Source organism: Papio anubis, chromosome 10 (assembly GCF_008728515.1).
Source record: "Papio anubis isolate 15944 chromosome 10, Panubis1.0, whole genome shotgun sequence".
Taxonomy (NCBI): domain Eukaryota; kingdom Metazoa; phylum Chordata; class Mammalia; order Primates; family Cercopithecidae; genus Papio; species Papio anubis.
Window position 1 is genome coordinate 24,629,538 of NC_044985.1, and position 21,358 is coordinate 24,650,895.

Sequence of the window (21,358 nt, forward strand, 5' to 3'; positions counted from 1 at the left end):
TTTTTATTATTCTAGAGCATGCAATGCCATTTACTGGATGTTAAAGCACTGATATGAAGTGCAATAAATCCAGTGAGAATTACAAAGCATGATGAAAGCTCTATATCAATAGTTCTCTGTGGAAATTTCAAAATACCAATGCAGCTCATTATTTCTCTTCTTCTGAATTCAATATAGTCTGATGGGATTTAATTGTTCAATCGAACCTGTCATGAGGGCTGTCATTTTTGAAGTGTGAAATACTCTCGCCGGGCGCGGTGGCTCACGCCTGTAATCCCAGCACTTTGGGAGGCCGAGGCGGGCGGATCACAAGGTCAGGAGATCAAGACCATGGTGAAACCCCGTCTCTACTAAAAATAGAAAAAATGAGCCGGGCGCAGTGGCGGGCGCCTGTAGTCCCAGCTACTCGGGAGGCTGAGGCAGGAGAATGGCGTGAACCCGGGAGGCGGAGCTTGCAGTGAGCCGAGATTGCGCCACTGCACTCCAGCCTGGGCGACAGAGCAAGACTCCGTCTCAAAAAAAAAAAAAAAAAAAAGAAATACTCTCAACTTGGGAGATTTCTCATCAGGAGATCTACCACATTCGCTGCTCATGTCCTGTATCTGCCAGTTTGGCCATTGATGAACTCCATTTTATGTAGGGTCACATAATGGCCCTGAACTTTTGAAATGATTACATTTATCCTATATAAACTAATAAAAAATAACTGATTCACTCCACATTTTTTCCAAACTGACGTATAACATTAAGATGAAATTTCATTTCTCTAATTTATCAAATAACAAAACAATTATATTTATAGTTTTTTTTTTTTTTTTTTTTTTTTTTTTTTTGTTTTTTTTTTTTTTGAGACAGTCTCACTCTGTTGCCCAGGCTGAAGTGCAGCAGTGCAATCTTGGCTCATCGCAACCTCTGCTCCCTGGGTTCAAGCAATTCTCCTGCCTCAGCCTCCCGAGTAGCTGGGATTATAGACACCAGCCAATACGCCTGGCTAATTTTTGTGTTTTTAGGGGAGATAGAGTTTCACCATGTTGGCCAGGCTGGTCTTGAACTCCTGACCTCCAGTGATCTGTCCACCTGGGCCTCCCAAAGTGCTGGTTTTACAGGCATGGGTCACTGCCCCCAGCCTAGATTTATAATAATTCTATATTGACAATCTCCATATTTCATTTTGTAGAAAGCATGGGTATATTCATGTAATGTCAATCTTTTAGAGAGATGTATTTAGATGCAGATGTGTTTCAACTACCAAGACTGAAAGGCTGGGAAGAAATCGGCAGATGATACTTAACTATAAAGCATGAAGGACAACATTTGGAGAGAAAGAAAAATAAGGGAATTGAAGAAGCTAGGCATGGTGATTCATGCCTGTCATCTCAGCACTTTGGGAGGTCAAGGTGGGCAGATCACTTGAGGCCAAGAGTTCTGAGACAAGCTTGCCTCGAAACCCCATCTCTACTAAAAAAGCAAAACTTGGCCGGGCATGGTGACTACGCCTGTAATATCAGCTACTCGGGAGGCTGAGGCATGAGAATAGCGGAACCCTGGAGGCAGAGGTTGCAGAGATTATACCACTGCACTACAGCCTGGGTGACAGAATAAGATTCTGTCTAAAAAAAAAAAAAAATACAAGTAAAGAAAAATAAGTTAGGAAAGACAATGAACTTCTAAAAATAAGAGAATGTGGCCTGGCACAGTGGCTCAAGCCTGTAATCCCAACATTTTGAGAGGCCGAGGCAGGCAGATCACCTGGGGTCAAGAGTTCCAGACCAGCCTGGCCAACATGGTGAAACCCCATCTCTGCTAAAATAATCCAAAAACAATTAGCCGGGCATGGTAGTGGGCACCTGTAATCCCAGCTACTCAGGGGGCTGAGGCAGGAGAATTGCTTGAACCCAGGAGATGAAAGTTACAGTGAGCCAACATGGTGCCACTGCACACCAGCCTGGGTGACAGAGTGAGACTCCATTCCAAAAAATAGACAAATAAATAAAAGAATGTGAGGGGCTATATAGCCTTGATAATAGCAAAAATATGTGGAAAAAAAGGACTTTCTGGGTCTGGGGCTGTATATTTTAATATAATTGCAAAAATAGCCATATGTAAGTATTATATTTAATAGTTCAGATAAATATTCAGATATATAGAGAGATAACTATATTTTTGATAAACAATAAAATTAATATATTTCAACAATTAATGTTAAACACTAACCATATACATTTCCTGTATCCTTTGTTTAGTCTCTAAGAAGAAATTAATAGTGAAGCAGAGAAAAAGTAAAAAATAATGAAATGAATTATTATTTACAATAAGGGTCTTTTTCTGTTAAATTTAAAGTAGAAAAATATAGTAAAATTAAAAAGTAATAATTTATGTAACAAATTTATGTTTTATTTTTAAATTTTTGTTATCTATCAAATTATAAATACCAGCTTGGCTTAATAATTTATAATGATATGGATGTTGAAACCTCATGCCCCAAATCTCTAGTGGAGCTAAAAAGTACACTTGACTAACAAGAAGTCTCAATTCTCCAGTGATCTTTGTCAAAAATGATATATTAAGTCACTAATTGTACTTTGAAATCCAAATAGGTAGTAATGTTAACGCCTTAAAGAGTCCTAACTTGGTCATATTTCATACTAATGAAGCTTTTACGCTACCCGCAGTAATTCTGTTAATGGGATTGTCTTTAATACAGATGCCTTTATCAGCATATTCTAGTAAAAATGGTATTTTCACTGCTTAAATTTTAACTTTATTCATATTATACCATTGATTTCTAAGTGCTAGAGGTCCTTGTTCATTTGGCAATACTTTCATAGAGCATAGAACACCCAATTATACCTACAGAATCAAATCTTTAAAAGATGAGGAAAATCTTGTTAACAAGGGTAAAGTACGCTGAGAATCATATACTAAATGTTTCCCCCTACAAACTTCATTGGAATTATATCTAGAAAATTTGACATATTAATTTACAGCTTAAAACAAAGCATATGCTTGTTCACAGTTTGGAAAAGTGGGTAATTTTTTTAAAATACTTTGTTTGGAAATTCTCTCTCTCTCACTCTCTTGCATACCCTCCCCCTCTCTCTCATATTTTCTAATGTTATGTTTTCAGATACAGCCTCATATATATGTGTTATGCACTAAGATTTACAATAGTACTGTGAGTTTTTACACATAATTATATTCTATGGAGATCTGAGAAAATGCCTCAATGTTTTATTTACTGAGTAGCAATATTTTATTCTCAATTACATAATCTATTTCCCATGACTTCAATGTCAGTATAATTATTATTTTGATACAGAAAAATGTCATTACTGAATTGCTAGTGAAAAATATCCTTGTTTATTATTGTGGACATGACCCCAAAAATTCAGAGAACACATAGCTAACCGTTTGGGTATAATACACATTCTCAGGTTATACATGTATGTATATGTATGCATATTCATTCTCTTAGGTGCAAGTACATTCTGTATATATGAATTGACAAACGTTCATAAATTCTCAACAATGAAAGGAACCCAACAAATACTTTAGATAAATGTTTAAAGCAATTTTTTCTTCTAAAGTTATTAATTTTTATGAATAAGTAATATGTTTTCTTCTGCCTGGGGCAAGTAAAGATTCCAAACCAATGTGACCCATTGCCTGCACAGGGAAGGCAAACCCTAATCTGATCTCTATTTTATCTCCTGATGTGCAGACAGCGCTCTCAATTGGTATGTCCAATAAATTCTGCTTGCTTGATGGTCATCACCTATCTTCAGAAATAGCAGTCTCCTTGGTTTTCTATTTTTCCCCTACTCTTTTCTGCTTTGGTCGACATACCTGAAATTCTTCAGATGAAAATCCCTTTCTTAGCGTTCAAAATCATTCTGGAAAATTTTTCCTAAGAAAAGTATGTGAAGCTAAGGATTTTCATGGAAGAGACTAATGTATGAAAGTAGAGCACATTTTTTTGGGGGGGGGGTTGTTTTTGTTGTTGTTTTAAGAAAGAGAATTCTGCTAATGTCATGGATTATGAAGCAAAAAGTAAGAAAGGACTAGCAGATGTGGGGCTGTACTGGCTGCCAGCTCTAATCCAATTGCCACTTGGGCAGTGTGACAAGTCTACCTATGTAAACCATCTGTTATTTCTCTCACTCCATTTCACTGCACACAATTTGGAGAAGCAAAAACAAAAATGCAGAACGCTTAGAGCCAAACAATGCAGTGCTTTTGGATATGGAATTCTTTTGTTGATGTAGTCCATTTGAAGGCCCCTAGTTCATTCAGATTCTGGGCTTAAATATACATTGTATATATTTTGCCCAGTTATATTTTCTTATTCTTGTATTTTTTTAGTCAAGAACAGGATAAGACCTCTTTGAAGACCTGACAAATTAAGACTCCTAAGGCAGGTTTGCTAATGCTTTCAAAGCTCATTATGCACCTATGTTAAAGGCATTTCTCCTACAGTAGAAAGCAACATTTTCCTTTTTTCTTTTTTATTAGAAGCAAGAATAGAAACTTTCTATTGTTGAATTGAGGAGCTAGTATGAAAAAGAGCACATTATGTATTCAAAACCTGGCACAAATTCATTAGTGTGACTTACCTTGCTGTGCTTCTTTATCATATACTTTCATATGAACTACCCCGGATGTTTTATTTCGTAGGATGGTGGGGTTTCTTCCGTCTCTTTTGCTGCAGGTTCCCAGCTGAGCTAAGTTTTGGTCTGCCCACCACAGTTTCTTATCTAGTAAAAGAAAAGATATTATTTAAAGGAAAGTATAATTTTCTTAGTAAATAATAATAAATAGTTACTAAACTATAATACTTTCTGATTTCTTTTGTTATATTTCCAAACTCGGTTTCTAAGGGTAACAGTAAAATCACTGTTACATTTAAAAATGCAGCTTCCAGTGACGTTTTATTGTTCAAACTTTCCTCCTCCTCTACAGTTAGATTTTTCAATTTAACTTTTTTTTTCTTAGAAAAGAATATATAATATTTTTATATTACATTTTACATAATATGTAAGTATAAAGATATAAACAAAAACATATTTAAAATTAATATATAAAATCAGCTTTTATTATTTACATACTTAAACATGATCATGTAGTTTTGTACTATACGTATTTGTAAATAAATGGCAAAATCTAACAAAATAGCTAAACAACAATTATAAAATATACATTGTTCTCCAACCTTCTATTTGTTAAAACTGTGTAAGTTTATATTTTTATTTTATTATTTTATTTATTTATTTATTTTATTTTATTTTTTGAGATGGGGTCTCGCTCTGTCGCCCAGGCTGGAGTGCAGTGGCGAGATCTCAGCTCACTGCAAGCTCCGCCTCGTGGGTTCCCGCCATTCTCCTGCCTCAGCCTCCCCAGTAGCTGGGACTACAGGCGCCCGCCACCGCGCCTGGCTAATTTTTTGTATTTTTAGTAGAGACGGGGTTTCACTGTGTTAGCCACGATGATCTCAATCTCCTGACCTTGTGATCCGCCCGCCTCGGCCTCCCAAAGTGCTGGGATTACAGGCGTGGGCCACTGCGGCCGGCCAAAAGTGTGTAAGCTTTTAATCATTTGTGCTCTCCGTTACTGGTCTCTTCACAATTTTTAACCTTCTCTATTTCTCCTAGTGACCCTTTCTCCAAAACTGTATTAATTTATAGTTACCACCTACTGAATGCTCATTTGATATCAGATAATCTACAGTGTGCCACGGATTTAAAATAAAAAAAAAAAAAGAGCTCTCCCCCTCATATTGTATTATTTCAAATTGTGAAAGCAAAACTGTAAGGAAACTATTATCGTTCCATTTTATAAAGAATCTGAGACTCTATGAAGATTAAGTAACTTAATCAAAGTTACATACTTTGTCTCCCTATCTGTAAAACGTGTGTTCTTTCCAAGACTCCATGAGAACATTGAAAATATTTAAGGCAATGCGGGAATTTAAAATGAAGTTATAATGTAAAAGGATTTGAATGATGTAGACTTATCAATAAGAAAAGAATTAATAGCCACAAATTGAGACCACAAATCAATTTCTACCTAGAAGTTGAAATAAGGTTATTTAACTCTATTTGGGCAATGAAATAAAGATATTTTTATATGTAATGCTACCTCCATCTCCTTAGCTCTTTGGCCTTAGTTCACAGAGGGCTGACAGCGGATAAAATGTCTCAAATAAGTAGCCACAGCTCTTTAGTAAGATACTCAGTGAAGAGGTTTTGAATATTAAAGCTGGTGCCATGCAACACAGTTCTCTTCATTCTGGCATTCATGGGAATCAAATCCTGACCCCCAGGTCCCTCCTAAAATAAACCTGCAAGTTACGGTATCCAATGCCTTGCAGAGCTCCTCTCAAGGAAGATACCAAGTGAAAAGACTTCTACTCTCATAAAGGTAAAAGACATCCATTAAAGATACACAGTCCTTCTTTGTTAAACATCATAGGAAATCAAGGCTCTCCAGCTCAATGGGAAAAACCAGCACAATGAAAAATAAACACTAAGATAAACATAGGTGCACAAATAATAATTTAGAAAAAATCTTATTTTTTAAAATTACCTAATATCTGATTAACATACGCAAGAGATTCTAGTACATACGCCACTCAAGAAGATAAAAGATGCTGTAAAAAATGAGCAATTACAAAAGAAGAGTCTTTAGAGATTAAAAAATCTACTAAAAAGTATTTTTCAATAGAATCATCAGAAAATATGGTGGAGGCAACCTTCCAAAATATAGAGAAAAAAGACCAAAGAAACCTGAGAAAATAATAGGGAAAAAAAAAAAAAAAAGTAGAATATTTGTTTTAAAAACCCAGTAGCCAGTAGCATTAAACTGTACTAGGAATCACTGAATTCACTATTGCCATACACTCACAGGGGGGGGAAAAAAAAAAAAAAAAATGGCAGTTTTACTTAAAAGTTACCTTAATTGATCAATAAAAAGTATTAATTTTATTAAAGCTAGGACATGACATTTGAATATTGTGTCATAAAATGAAAAGTGCGTAAGGCCCTTCTGCTGCATACCAACATATAATTGCCTGGAGGGAATGTCTTATGAGATTGCTTGAGCTGCAAAAAGAATTAGCTACTTTTTTCATAGAACATCATTTTATCTTTGAAGAATGACTGACAGACTATGGTTATTCAGAGTTAAATATTGAAAAGATGTTTACTCAAAAATGAATGAAATATAAAAAACTGTCATATAAGAAAACTGAGGTAATTTATTTTCAATGATAAAATTAAAGCTTTCAAATGAAGATTAGAGTGTTGGGAAACTTCTATCAATACCATAAGTTTGACAGTTTCCTAATACCTAAAAATTTTTCTAATGAGATTTCTGGCAATATTCATGAATGTATTTTTTTTTGATATGGTATAATGAAATATGTCTACACTGGGAAGATATACATAACTGAAGGAAGCAATGTTTTTCAAGTGAACACCACAAGCAAAGTCAAAATCATGCATAGTAAATGATTAATTTGTAGTGAAAATTAGTCCCATAAATTACATACGAGAGGAAATAAAAATTTAATGATATGCTCTTTGCTATTCACCTTTAAGAAACTAACATTTGTTGAGTTTTGGTGTAATTTTAAAAGAAGAATGTTCACGACCATCTGAAAAAGCTTTTAAAATAATCCTCTCTATTCTAATGGCATATATATGAACCCACACAACATCTCCTGAAGCAGATATGAAAATTCAGCTATATTATATTAAGATATTCAGAAAATTTGCAAAATGTAGACCATTGCCACTCTCCTAATTGTTTTAAGAAAATATAATTATTAACATTAAAAATATAACATACAAACCTTAATGTTTATTTTGTAATGTTTAAGTGAATTTATAATATATTTTTTTAATTTTATCAGGTTTAATATCTAATATTGTTATGTATAACCCAAATCTAAAAAACTCTTAGGGATCTCAATAATTTTTAAGACTATAAAATGGTCCTGCAACCAAAAAGTTTGAGGATGACAGTTTCAAGTGATTCACCAGCAAAAAGAATAGAAAAAATGAATATATGCATGTAACATTTCAGAACACTGTGCTTAAAAAGAAAAATCTTTTTTAAAAGTTTGGAGATAAGAAAAAGGTAAGTGACTTATAAAGGATTATCCAGTCCTTCTTTGCTAACTATCATACTAGACTTCTCTTCACCATTGCTAGAAACAAGAAAACATTGAAGCAATGCCTGGGAAATTCTTAGGGGAAATTACAATCTAGGTAGAACTGTATAGTAAACTATTAATTAAGCGTAAGAAGTGTGGCTGGGCATGGTGGCTCACGCCTGTAATCCCAGCACTTTGGGAGGCCGAAGCGGGTGGATCACAAGGTCAGGAGTTTGAGACCAGCCTGACCAACATGGTGAAATCCCGTCTCTACTAAAAATACAGAAATTATTCGGGCGTGGTTATGTACGCCTATAATCCCAGCTACTCAGGAGGCTGAGTCAGGAGAATCGCTTGAACCCAGGAGTCAGAGGTTGCAGTGAGCCGAGATCGTGCCACTGCACTCCAGCCCAGGTAACAGAGCGAGACTCCATCTCAAAAAAAAAAAAAAAGGGTGTGTGTGTGTTTGTCTCTCTGTGAGTGTGTGTGTGTGTAGCAGTGCAGAGGGGAGACAAATATCATAAATTTACCTCCCATGAACTCTTTCGTAAACAGAAACTGAAAGTTAAGCTGGAACAAAATGAGAAAATAAGTCAAGATAATGAGAAGGAGTCTAAAAAACAGGAAACTTAACAAAGCCAGATGGCAAAGGAAAGCCCCAGAATAAATGCTATGAGGCAAACATAAAAAGCTGTCTATATTGGATCATGAGAATAGAAGAGTCTGGGAGTAGGAACTCCAGGAAAAGAGAAAGAAAAAAAGGAAGGAAGAAGAAAGAAAGAAATGAAAACAGAAAGAGAGGAAGGAAGGAAAGAAAGTAGTACAACTACAACTAATAATAGACAGCTATAAGAGATTTGTCCCTGAGAAGCAGGAGTGGGTTTAGAAAGATTAGAGTAGGACACATTGCTATCGATAATTGATAAGAATTTCCTCTGTATTATTTTTTTCTGTTATTATGTGTATATTACTTCAGAAATAAAATTTATAAACATATTAAAGCATAAATTATGGACAAAATTAAAAAATTAACAACAGGAATTTACCTGAAGTGCAGAATTGAGGGCCTACTGGGCTGGCTGTCTGACTAAAGAAAAAGGCCATAGTTAAAGTCCAAATCAAAATGTGTTCCATTTCTGTCTCCTAGGCCAAAGCCCCTCACCATGGGGACATGGGTGATTGAGTGAGGCTAAGACTATTACACTGAAGCACAGGGGTGTTTTTATTTGGACCACCCCTAACTGAATGTTAGGGAAATGAAGACATTCCCTCCTTACTCACCCGCTCAGACCCAATGTGTCTTGAGCAGAAACTACATACATTAAAGTTAAAGAGAGCTATGGGGGTAGATGATTCTCCAAGATGTTTCTCTCTGCAAATTATCACATTCAGTCAGCTAAGTAATTTATTATGGGCTTTGGTTATATTCATTTAAAACTGAACATTTGAACACATCTCTATGGCAAGATAATAAAAAAAAAAATGTTTCTGATTGCATTATTTTTATTGCTAGAGGAGACTAGAAACAAGACTTTTAAAAAATCTGTCTTCCTTGACCACCAGAAGGTAGCCAAACTGTGGCAGACACTGTGGTTGTTTACCCTACCTTTTGGGCCTGGAGAAAACTAATTTCCACAGGCAACATGTAAAATGCCAGACTCACCCTTTTTTGGCTCCCTAGGCAGTAGAGATGTCTATGAAACCCAGTTCTGGATCATAGTTTTGGGTGGGTAGGGCTTCTAAGAGTAGCACAAAACCACCCTCCGTTCACACATAAAGTTTCTGAGCATGATCAGTTGGATTCTGATGGCATGGTACAGAGTCGGTAAATAAATGGGTAAAGGAGCAGACTACAAAGAATCACGGCCTTGAAGACCATGACCAAAGAAGTTTGTGCTCATCAAAGACCATTAGGACTCAGACAACAGGCATCTCAAGAATGACCAGTGTCAATCTAAGACCCCAATTGTCCTGGAAAAATTATTCTAGGTTGTTATAGTCATCTAAAACTTATCTTTCATCAGGCATAATTCTTGCTTAAGATTCTTCAAAGCCTCCTCATTATATACAGCTTCAAATTTTAAATTCTCTATCAGATTTTTAAAGCCCTACAAATCAAATTTATTCCACCTACTGAGACTCCTTTCCAATTCCAGTCTTATCATCTTACAATATTCATTAATCCATTGATTCAATTAATGTTGAGCATCTATTATTTGTAAAGTATGATTCCAGATGATGGAAAAATGACAGGAGACAAGAGTAGTAAGATCTCTGCCATTATAGACCTAATATTCTAGTAACAGAGACAGACATACATAAATAACCAAATAGAAAAGAAATAAGTGAAGACTGCTATTAGCGCTTGAAGGAAATAGTCATAGTTCAATTCTTATTTATGATGGTTTCCATACATGTGTCTGCACATAACTCCACTATATCCACCTTTCGGTGCACGAGTATAACTGCATCCTAAGTATTTCACACTAGCACAGCCCACACTGATGCATCCTTCTCCCTCATTCTAAGGCTCCTCTACAGACAGATTCACATGATTTTATATTTAATGGTTGCTTTTCCTTATTGTTTCACTTGTACTAATTTTGACTCCTTATACAGGGATGAAAACTCTTGAGAACAAGGATCCTGTCTTGTAATTCTTTATATTCTTCACAGTGTTTTGCATTCTTTTGAACTTTGTTTTTGACTGCATAATTATTACTTGGAATCACATCTGTTCATCTCACATTTTTTGTTGTTATTGTTTCACACTGTTATTGACATGAAGATGTTACAATCTTCAGAAATTATTGAAACTCAAACACTGCTTGCTTAAGCTGTACAGAAGCAAGGAGCTAATATAGGGTAGGGGTTAAGCTGTGTATAAGTAATAATGAGTAAATCTACTTTATGGTTAGGGGCTAAATTGTAACTCCCACCCAAAATTTATATGCTGAATTCTTAAGTCCCAGGACTTCAGACTGAGACTGTATTCAGAGAGAGAATCTTCAAAGAAGCATTTAATAATTAAGTTAAAATGAGGCCCCATTAGGATGGACCTTAATCCAGTGTGACTGGTTTTCTTATAGGAAGAGGACATTGGGACACAGATATGCACTGAGGAAAGGCCACGTGAAACCACAGGGAGAAGACAGTCATCTACAAATAAGGAGAGTGACCTTAGAAGAATCTAGCCCTGACAAAACCTTGATCTCAGACCTCTCTCCTCCAGAACTACTAGAAAATCAACTTCTGTTAAGTCATCCAGTCTGTGGGAATTTGTTATAGCAGTCCTAGCAAAATAATACATTCACTAACAGGGATATTAAAGGAATTAATGAAATATTTTAATATTCATATGTTAAATATGTTAATATTAATAATTAACGTAAATATAAATTGACTCTACCATACAGTCTCCAAAATCTTCTCCAAAAGAGAGAAAAAGAAAAGGAGGAAAATGATATTTACCAAGCACTTACTAAGTTCCAGGCCCTTTGCAAGTCTCCAAATTCAGTAAATACAATTGTCTTATTTCATTGTCATAAAAGCAATATGATGTGTTAACACACACTCTGTTAAAAATAAGCAAATGGAAAAGCGAAAGGTGGCCTTCCTGAAGGTCACACAGCAGGAGTGTGGCGTTAACTCCCAGTCGGCATTACTAGAATTTCAATGCTCTTTCCACTACTTTGCCCTCCCTATTCGTAAAATAGTCTCCCATTGAACCTAATAACACTATACTACTCAGTGCAAACATAACTTGATTAATATAAATTGAATTAAAGTTTCAACCCAAATTAAAGGCAGTTGCAATACATATTTCAATTGTATTTTGGAATTATAATTATTAAATTTTGATAACGCTTTACCTCTTAAGATGTATCATTAAATAACTTATTTTTGAAATATTCAGAATATGTATTTTTACTGCCCTATGCCAGAATTGTTGAGATCCATGATTTAAAATTAGATTTTTCTCAAAAATCAGCCCTTCATGTTTAAAATAGAAAATATGCCTAGTTACATTTGAATTTCAGATAAATGAAGAATAATTTATTAAGATATACCAAAAAAAAAATCTGTTATTTATTTGGAATTAAATTTTAACTGGGTGTCTTGTATTTTATCTGGCCAATTTTATCTCTTCTCTCTCCTGGCAAACCAAAATTTATAAGAAAACAATGAAAAATTCATAAGGCTACACATACGAAGAATAGGAGAGAAGCCTATGGCAATAAAAAACAGAAGTAGATTGAAAGTAAATTATAATTGGTCATGATTTAATCGATAAAATTAAAGTCTAGACCTGCAATAGGAGGTCAGATGCAAGTTAATTTGTACTGCAGAAGCTCAGACTAGATTAGAAATTGTGAGCCTTAAAATGTCTAAAAATAGGGAGATAGATGCAATTGAAAATAGGAGGATCACTTCAGTCTATTAAAAAAAATGGTTAGAACCCAGAGTACACTGCCAAGGGAGTGCCTTTCCTCAAGTCTGGTGAAAGATTAGAAATTCACCCAAAAGGATTACCGAAAAGGACACTGAGAAGAAGGATTAAGCGATAATCTACTTTAGAAGTTCTCAAATTTCAGCCTGAATTAGAATTACCTGGAGCGCTACTTAAATCGTAGATTGCTGGGCCCCACTGCAGACTGTATGATTCAGTAGTTCAAGGGTGGGGCCCAAAATTTTACATTTATGAAAAGTTCTCAGGTGATGCAGATGTGCTGCTGGCCGGGTAGGTCTTCATCTGAGACAAACATTAGCATCAGCTGGAAGACCTTTTTAAAAATGTCTGGGTGCCACCCCTAGAGATTGTCACTGAATTGTTTTGGCCTATGTCATGAACATGAGACTTTTTCAAATTTCCCACTATCATGTGCAAATAGGGTTAAGAACCGCAGACCTAACTGGTAAATTAGACCTCAGACCCCTACCTCAACTTTTGGGGAGGCTGACATCCAGGTTTCTATGCCCCATGTGAGATATTAAAAAGTTTCCCCCGTTGGGGGAATCTGTCTAGACCGATGCTCTGAAGAAAGAGATAATTGGAGGATTCTGCTTCCTCACATACACACACAAAAGGCTCGGTGCAGCTATTTTTAAAGATGTTTATCATTACATAAGGTCTGCTGCTTGAACTCAGAATTTCTGATGATCTTTAGAAAGACGAAGATACAGCCCAGAAACACCAGACAATTAAAGAATGACTACATCATGAGCAAGAAATGAAATTAAATAAACAGAAAAAAAAAAAAAAGAAGAAACAGAAGCAGCTGCAAAAATAGAAAACAACAGAGAATAAAATGAAAACAAATAAATATCCCCAGAGAGATTACAGAAATGATATACATGAAGCAAGAGGAGGTTATAATGAAGAAAAGGTTAAAAAAAAAATTTGAACTGTGAGAAATTAAAAGGAGTACAGGTGAATTTAAAATGTTGATAGAAAGTTTAAAGTTGAAAAAAATCCTCAAGGGAATATTCTTTAAGGAAGGAAATAAACAGAAAATGAAAGTTCACCCTCTAAGTGATATGACCTTAAGAGATTATTGTAAAACAAATAAAAGAAACATTAAAAAAATAATCTGACATTATTTTTCAGAATTGAAAGACGTCAGTTTTTAGATTGAAACTGCCAAATAAGTTCCCAGCAAAACAGACACATGTTGTCATGAAATGCCGGAATAAAGGGAAAAAAAAAAAAAATCTACAAGTTTCTAGAGTGAAAGAGTAATGATCAAAAGACATAATAGTATGGTAGCACTGGACTTCTCAACTGCGACTTATTATTGAGAAGACGAGAATGTCTGAAAAGATTTGATACCAAATTATTTTCCATCTGGATTTCCATACTCAGTTAATGAAATGTAAACATAAAAGACAGCATTGTCTTGATAAATTTGCTTCACAAGCACCTTTCTCAGAAAGCTGCTGGAAGCTGTACTTCACTAAATCAAAGGAGTAAACTGGAAAAACTATATGATATATAGGAAATTGAGAGAGAGGCAAAAGAGAACCTTCCAGCGTGACAATGATTAGAGACCGAAGCAGGACAGCAGCAAATCTAGAGCGCAAGCTGCCACATGGAAGCAGGAAATCAGAAAACTTCAAGAAAAATGCAAGTTGAGGGGTCAGCCATATCTTGAGATTCCATAGTATCAAGTCAAATAATATCTACAACTTTTAAAAAATCAATATATTTTTTAGAATATCAAAATCAGTATCACCAATATCAAAAGGCACCCTGGGAATTTGGGAAGGGTGGGGAGTGTTCTCACTTGCGACTTCACTAACTATCCCCTATGTCACCCCAACAGCTCCCAAATCTCAATGTTATCCCTAAATATCCTCCTCATGTATTTAACTGTAGAGTAGGCATTTCTACCTAAATACAACAAAGTCACCTCAACTTTACATTACCAAAATAAAATTTATTTTTCCCAATCGTGAGTCTTTCCCAGCAGACTTTTCTCAGAGAATGGTACCCACTCAGTCATCACAGGCAAGGCCAGACAGTCATTGTTTCTTCCCTCCCTACCTCCATTGCTTCTCCTAGACCCTGATCTAAACTGCCCACTTAACTATTTGTCCTCATTGTCTCAGGACAGCTTTACTTCCTCATCTTCCCCATAGAAACTGCTTAGCTCAGGGTCTCATCACTTCTTATTCTCCTGACTGCCATTGCTGAGGGAACACTGGAGCCATCATTCTAAAATGCAAATCTGAGCATGGCCCTCTGCTGCTTAAAACTCTCCAATGGCTTCCCCCTGCCAAAGGCATGGCACAAAGGCCATCCATGATTAGCTGTCTGCTTAATTTTCCATCTCCAGATCTGTGACTGCCCAAAGTGCTCTGTGTTCCAGGAATATTGAATTGCAGTCAACTTCCAATTTTCCAGGGATAGACTAACCATGTTATGGCAAAACATGGAAGAAAATAACCAAAAGGCAGCATATTTATAAGGGAAAATAATTAAAACTATTGTGAACAAGAGAAATATCTACATATCAGAGTGAATTTATTATTTATAATTATGTAGGAGCCATTACATTTTTACACTGTACCTACTGCAAATCAGGAACGCCCCTCCACCTGGACAATCAGAGGTGGCTATGTTTGCTTACAGCAATCTGTTAGTCTATTAGCTTCTCTTCTGTGTGGGAGCAGCTCTCTGCAGTGTGTCTGAAGCTCTGTGCAAAAATCTCTTTCTTGTGGCAGTGGCAGAATAGAAGTCTCTTTTCCATGCCTTTTCTCAAGATTTTTTTCTTCCTTTTTTTTTTTTTCTTAAGCAGAGAATTTGGAGGACAATGAAAGTAAGATGGAGAGCATTGAAGAACAAAGCCCAGAATTTGCTTTCAAGCCTTTGTGGCCTTGAACTGACAGATACGGCCCTAAACTCTTTCCATGCATTGTTATATTGACAGACTTTCCTCATGGAGAGCTGAGGGGGCATTCTGGGGTTACACAGAGAAAAACTGGAGAATGGCAGGTAATTTAATTTCCCAGGTGATGGCTTGACTGTTGCCAGCTAACTAATATTTGTGCAATGTGAAGGGGAGAATGACAGTGAGCGCGAGGAGTTAGCTGACAAACACAAGGCAGCTCTGAATGATTGCTTGCTGGGATATTTAGAAAATAAAATGTAGAGTTCATTCAATGAAAACCGGTGTTACCTAAAATTATTTTCATTTGAAAAGGGAAGAAGAGGAAGAGTAGGAGGGGGAAAAGGAGGGAAATAACTACTCAGCTAACACAGCAAACTATTTAAACATTTTAATTTAATACATTCGTATTAAATATCCATCTTAAATCACAAATGGGGATTAAGTGGGTCTGAACCACATTTTATCCGTGCTCGCCTCCTATTTTCCACTACCAGGTAATGGGTTAATATAGAGTTGATAGTATTTCTAGTTTCCAAAAGGATAAATCCGAAACATCTCTGTGCCATTTTGTGCTGGCCTCAATTTACTTCTTCCATCTGGAATCTTTCCCTCCAGTGCTACTCCCTCCACTCACTTCTACTCCCATTATCTGAATAATGGACACATACTTCCAGATTTGGCTCAAATGGTATCATTATTTGGAAAGTTTACTAGTCTCCAAGAAGTAGAAGGATTCACCTGATCCCTTATGGGTTTGTGGTCTGTGTATAATTATATCATAGCATTCATAGTCTTATAGGACTTTATTTATTTACATGTCTATCTTCTTGATTAAAACATAAGATTTTTTTTTTTTTTTTTTTGGAGACAGGTTCTCATTCTGTCATTCAGGCCAGAATGAAGTAGCCCAATCAGGGCTCACTGTAGCCTCCACCTCCTGAGATCAAGCAATTCTCCTAGCTCAGCCTCCTGAATAGCGAGGACTACCGGCACATACCACCCTACCCAGATAATTTATTTTTTTTGTGGGGTCAGGGTTTCATTATATTGCTCAGGCTTGTTTTGAACTCATGGCCTCAAGTGATCTTCCTGCCTTGGCCTTCCAAAAAGATGCAATTACAAGTGTGCAGCCACCAACCTTGACCTAAAACATAAGATTCTTCAGGGCAGGAGATAGGCCTTTATTAATTATTTTATCTTCCACTCACTCTCCAAAATCAGGCACATGGGTGATTTTCAAGGTTGGTTGAAAGTTACATTAGGTAAGGTAATGCAGTTTGGAAGCACACAAACCTGGTGTGAAAATTGTCTGTGACACTTACTCTCTGGATGATCTTAAGTTACTTGGACTTTTTTTTTTTTGAGACAGAGTCTCGCTCTGTCGCCCAGGCTGGAGTGCAGTGGCCGAATCTCAGCTCACTGCAAACTCCGCCTCCCGGGTTTACGCCATTCTCCTGCCTCAGCCTCCCGAGTGGCTGGGACTACAGACTCCCACCACCTCGCCCGGATAGTTTTTTTTGTATTTTTTAGTAGAGACGGGGTTTCACCGGATTAGCCAGGATGGACTCGATCTCCTGACCTCGTGATCCGCCCGTCTCGGCCTCCCAAAGTGCTGGGATTACAGGCTTGAGGCACCGCGCCCGGCCTTCTTGGACTTTAATAATAGTCCCCTAATACGTAAAAAGAAACATTCCACCATATTAATTCAATATGTAAATTATTTAGCCAAATGGTTCAAATGGTAAGGACAATAATTGGTAGCTATATGGAATAAACAAATGAATGAGTCAACAACAAAAAAAAAAAAAAAAAGAAAACTTACATATAACTATACTGATTCTGCTACATAAATAACTCAGAAAAATATTTCCACCCACTATCAATGAGAATGTGTGTGGAATTATTTATCAGAATCATGGATGGATTTGCACAACTTTTCTATAATTTTACACCACTTCTCTTTTGTCTAGAGACATAAATTTTCATGGAGGCTGGTTGAGACTAATAGTGTAATTACTGTTGGTGGCAAAAAAATTAATTAATTAATTAATTAACTGTAGTAACCACTTGCAAGGTCTTATGGCCATTCTTGTAATGCAGTGGTCTCCAGTTTTACACAAAATGATATTAGAGTAGGGGCAATAAAATATTAGAACCTCTCTATTTGTATAACAACTGAGTTAAGAATGTTAAAAAAATTAATCTTTATTTGACATTTACATATGCTCAGTTTAGGAAAGTAATGAATTATTTATCTCTTTGCTAAGAGGGCTCTGCTTAAGCAAAGTCTAAAGAGGGTTAGATTAGGTGATAACCCTCCCTGTTAAAGACTTTATTGCATCCCCACAAAATGTGTATGCTGAAGCTCCATCCTCAATGTGACTGTATTTGGAGATTGAGTCTTAAAAGAGATAATTAAGTTGAATGAGGTCATATGGGTGGATCCTAATCCAACAGGAAAGATATCCTTCTAAGAAAAAGAGACCATAGGGATGTGCACACAGAAAAGACTGTGAGGACACAGCAAAAAGGTGCCCATTTGCTAGCCATGGAGACCTCAGAAGAAACCAAACCTACCAACACCTTGATTTTGGCTTTCTAAGCCTCCAGAGCTGTGAAAAATAATGTCTATTGTTTAAGATACCCAGGCTGCGGTATTCTGTTATGGCAGCCCTAGGAGAGTAACATACTCCCCCATATCAACTTACTTATTCAGGGCAGGATAAAGTACTGTAGAAAATATTAACAAGAGTCTGAGACATTTTTGAGGTCCAGTCTGAGAAGCAAAATGGGAGCCAGTGAGAGAAAATTCACCCTACATTGAAGCAGGAGTGTGAATATTACCTTAACAATATAATCCAATTACCTACCTCCAAATTACTTACCTGGGTCTTGGTGCCTTCCATTGCCCCTGCTACTGCACTAGTTCAAGCTATCATAGTCTCTCCCATGAACTCCTAAAGTTCTCCCACACAGTACAATTGCCACACAATGCTGAGTACTCCTTTTAAAATCTAAACTAGGTTCTATAACTCCTCTGTTTAACCCTTCAATTGGCTATGAAAGTGAAGCACTAAGGTTTTACTATAGTGTGTACGTTGTTCAGTACTTTCTCCCTTGACCCTCCTCTTTTCTGAATGAAGCTCCTGTCCCTCCAGCTACACCAGCTGGGACATGCCAAGCACAATCTAGCTTTAAGGACTTTTTATTTGCTATTTTATCTGCTTCGTAAGCTCTTCCTTAGAAATTTTCACACGGCTGATCTTTCTTGTCATCCAGGTCTATGCTCAAATAGTACCTTCTCAGAAAAAGTCTTTGGGAAGCTATCTTATTTTATTTCACACCGTTTTTCTCTATCTGACATTTTTGTAAATATTTATGCATTTACTATCTACCCCAACTAAATGCAAACTCCATGAAGGTGGGGATTTGAGTGGCCTTTTTCACCTCTATTTTCAGCTCCCTGCAAAGGTATAACATAGATATATAATCATTAATTACTGCTCAATATTCTGCTGGAAATTCTGGTCTGGAAAAAATTGGGACTAATACTGAATACACCCCATATTTAGTTACTCTGGTGCCCAGGGCATGCTTTGGGCAAAAACAGCTATGTGTAAATGAGAGAGAGAGATAAATAATTGGAAAGCTGACCACCTAGAATTATTATCTGCTAGAGCCTGGGCAGCTGTTCCATGGATTTTTCTCTTTAGTTTCATTTTGATATCCTTAAGTAAGTGTGACACTGGAGAACAGAATTTCCTCACTTTTTCCTTAAGTACCAATAGCGCTTTGAGCTGCTGACATTGAGTTTCAACAGTAAACTCCTAGCAGCCTTGTACTGCTCCTTCCGTGTCAGCCTTGGTAAATGGGGACATTTCTGAGGTTGGGTTCAAGTCTTCTCCTAAGTAATGAGGCCTGTCTGGAAGAGGGAGCACCTGAAGGTCAGGGATTAAGATTTCCTTCAGGATGTAGCCTTGGTTTCCTCTTGGAGATTGTAAACAATGGGAAGATCAATTTTAAATCAAAGTAAGCAATTTTAATCACCCTGCAAAATATCTGAGGCAAGTTACCTTAAGAAAAGATTGGGCCAAGATAATGGCTCACACCTGTAATCCCAGCACTTTGGGAGGCCAAGACAGAAGGATCACTTGATCCCAGAAGTTTGAGACCAGCCTAGGCAAAATAGCAAGACCCTGTCTCTACAAAAAATTTTAAAAATTAGCTTGGCTTGGCTGAGAATGGTGGTTCATGCCTGTAATCCCAGCACTTTGGGAGGCCAAGGCAGGCAGATCCTGAGGTCAAGAGATCGAGACCATCCTGGCCAACATGGTGAAACCCTGTCTCTACTAAAAATACAAAAATTAGCTGGGCATGGTGGCGCATGCCTGTAGTCCCAGCTACTCGGAAGACTGAGGCAGGAGAATCGTTTGAACCCAGGAGGCAGAGGTTGCAGTGAGCCGAGATTGTACCACTGCACTCCAGCCTGGTGACAGATTGAGACTCTGTCTAAAAACAAACAAACAACAGCTGGGCTTCGTGGTGTACCCTCGTAATCTAAGCTACTCAGGAGACTGAGGTGAGAGAATCACCCGAGCCCAGGGTGTTAAGGTTGCAGTGAGCTATGATCTCGCCACTGTACTCTAGCCTGGGTGACAGAGTGAGACCCTATATCTAAAGAAATTAAAAATTAAATTAAATTAAAGAGAAAAGATTGGACTTTCTGGCATTCTAGACAGGTTGTGACTTGGAATCAAAGTAATATGAATATTAATGAATATGATGTTTTGTCCTGATAGAATGGCAATCTCTGCACTCTCTGGTGATATTGCTTTAAGTTCAACCAAGTGCTATGTCTATATCTTTTAGTAATTTTTTTAATAACTTCTAGCCATTTCTAAAGGGGGCAGAAGGAGCCTTAATAGACAATGAGTCCACCAGAGCCAACTATTCATAAATTTTTACTGCTAAGTTTCTGAGAGCTGCCTTGTACCAGATTGTCTTGTATCAGACCTTCCAGGTCTGTCTCTATGAACATAGCCATTGAAGGGAATCAGGATATGCCTCCCAAAATATGCCACTTTGATAAAAGAATTATTTTGAGCTGAAGGCAATTGAGAATCAACAAATGCAGGAAGAATTTTCTGCCTTCCTTTTTTCTACCTGAAAGTAGGGTGTAAATTTCCCTTTCTGAAGGTGGCGTAAATTTCCCTTGTGTAGGAGTTCTCTCTCCCGCACCAGGAAAAGGAGAATGACTCACTCCCTCACAGCAGGCACTGAGATGAGCGTGCATAAACAAACTTTCCTAAAATAACCCTTATCTTCCATTAATTCCTCCCATATATTTCCTGCTCGCTTTCCCACAATGGTCATCCTTTGAAGCCCAAACCCCCTTTCTTTTGCTAAAATGATATTTAAGCCACAAATCTCACTACTTCTTTGATATTTCCTTATTTTCTGTGAATTCTGTACACATAAAATATTAATAAATATCATATGCCTTTTCTCCTGTCAATCTATCCTTTGTTAGTTTAATTCATAGGCCACCAGATATTGAACCTAAGAGGGTAGAGGACAAGTTTTTCCTCCCTGACACCATTCTGTAATTTCCCATCTTAGATTTTGTTGACAATCCTGTTTTATCTTCGGGTCATATGTATTTTTATACAAGACACTTTTGCTCATTATTTGAGATAACCAGAATAAGACATTCTGCTCCTGGTAACTAAATTCCATATATAATCGTGTCTAGAAAATAATTAACCTCAGTAGACCTTGTTCTAAATATGCCTTTATTATTGTGTTCAGGTTTTGG

General features: G+C 36.8%; 1 protein-coding gene across 3 annotated transcripts in view; it reads right to left on the minus strand.

Annotated features, from left to right (window-relative positions):
- The window catches only part of LRP1B (LDL receptor related protein 1B), a 1,950,491-nt gene that overhangs the window by 547,860 nt on the left and 1,381,273 nt on the right, over positions 1 to 21,358 (minus strand). For all 3 annotated transcript variants that reach the window (XM_031651763.1, XM_031651762.1, XM_031651761.1), the window contains one exon: positions 4,614 to 4,754. In XM_031651763.1, the coding sequence (XP_031507623.1) occupies positions 4,614 to 4,754 (141 nt within the window). The remainder of the gene's footprint in view (positions 1 to 4,613; positions 4,755 to 21,358) is intronic.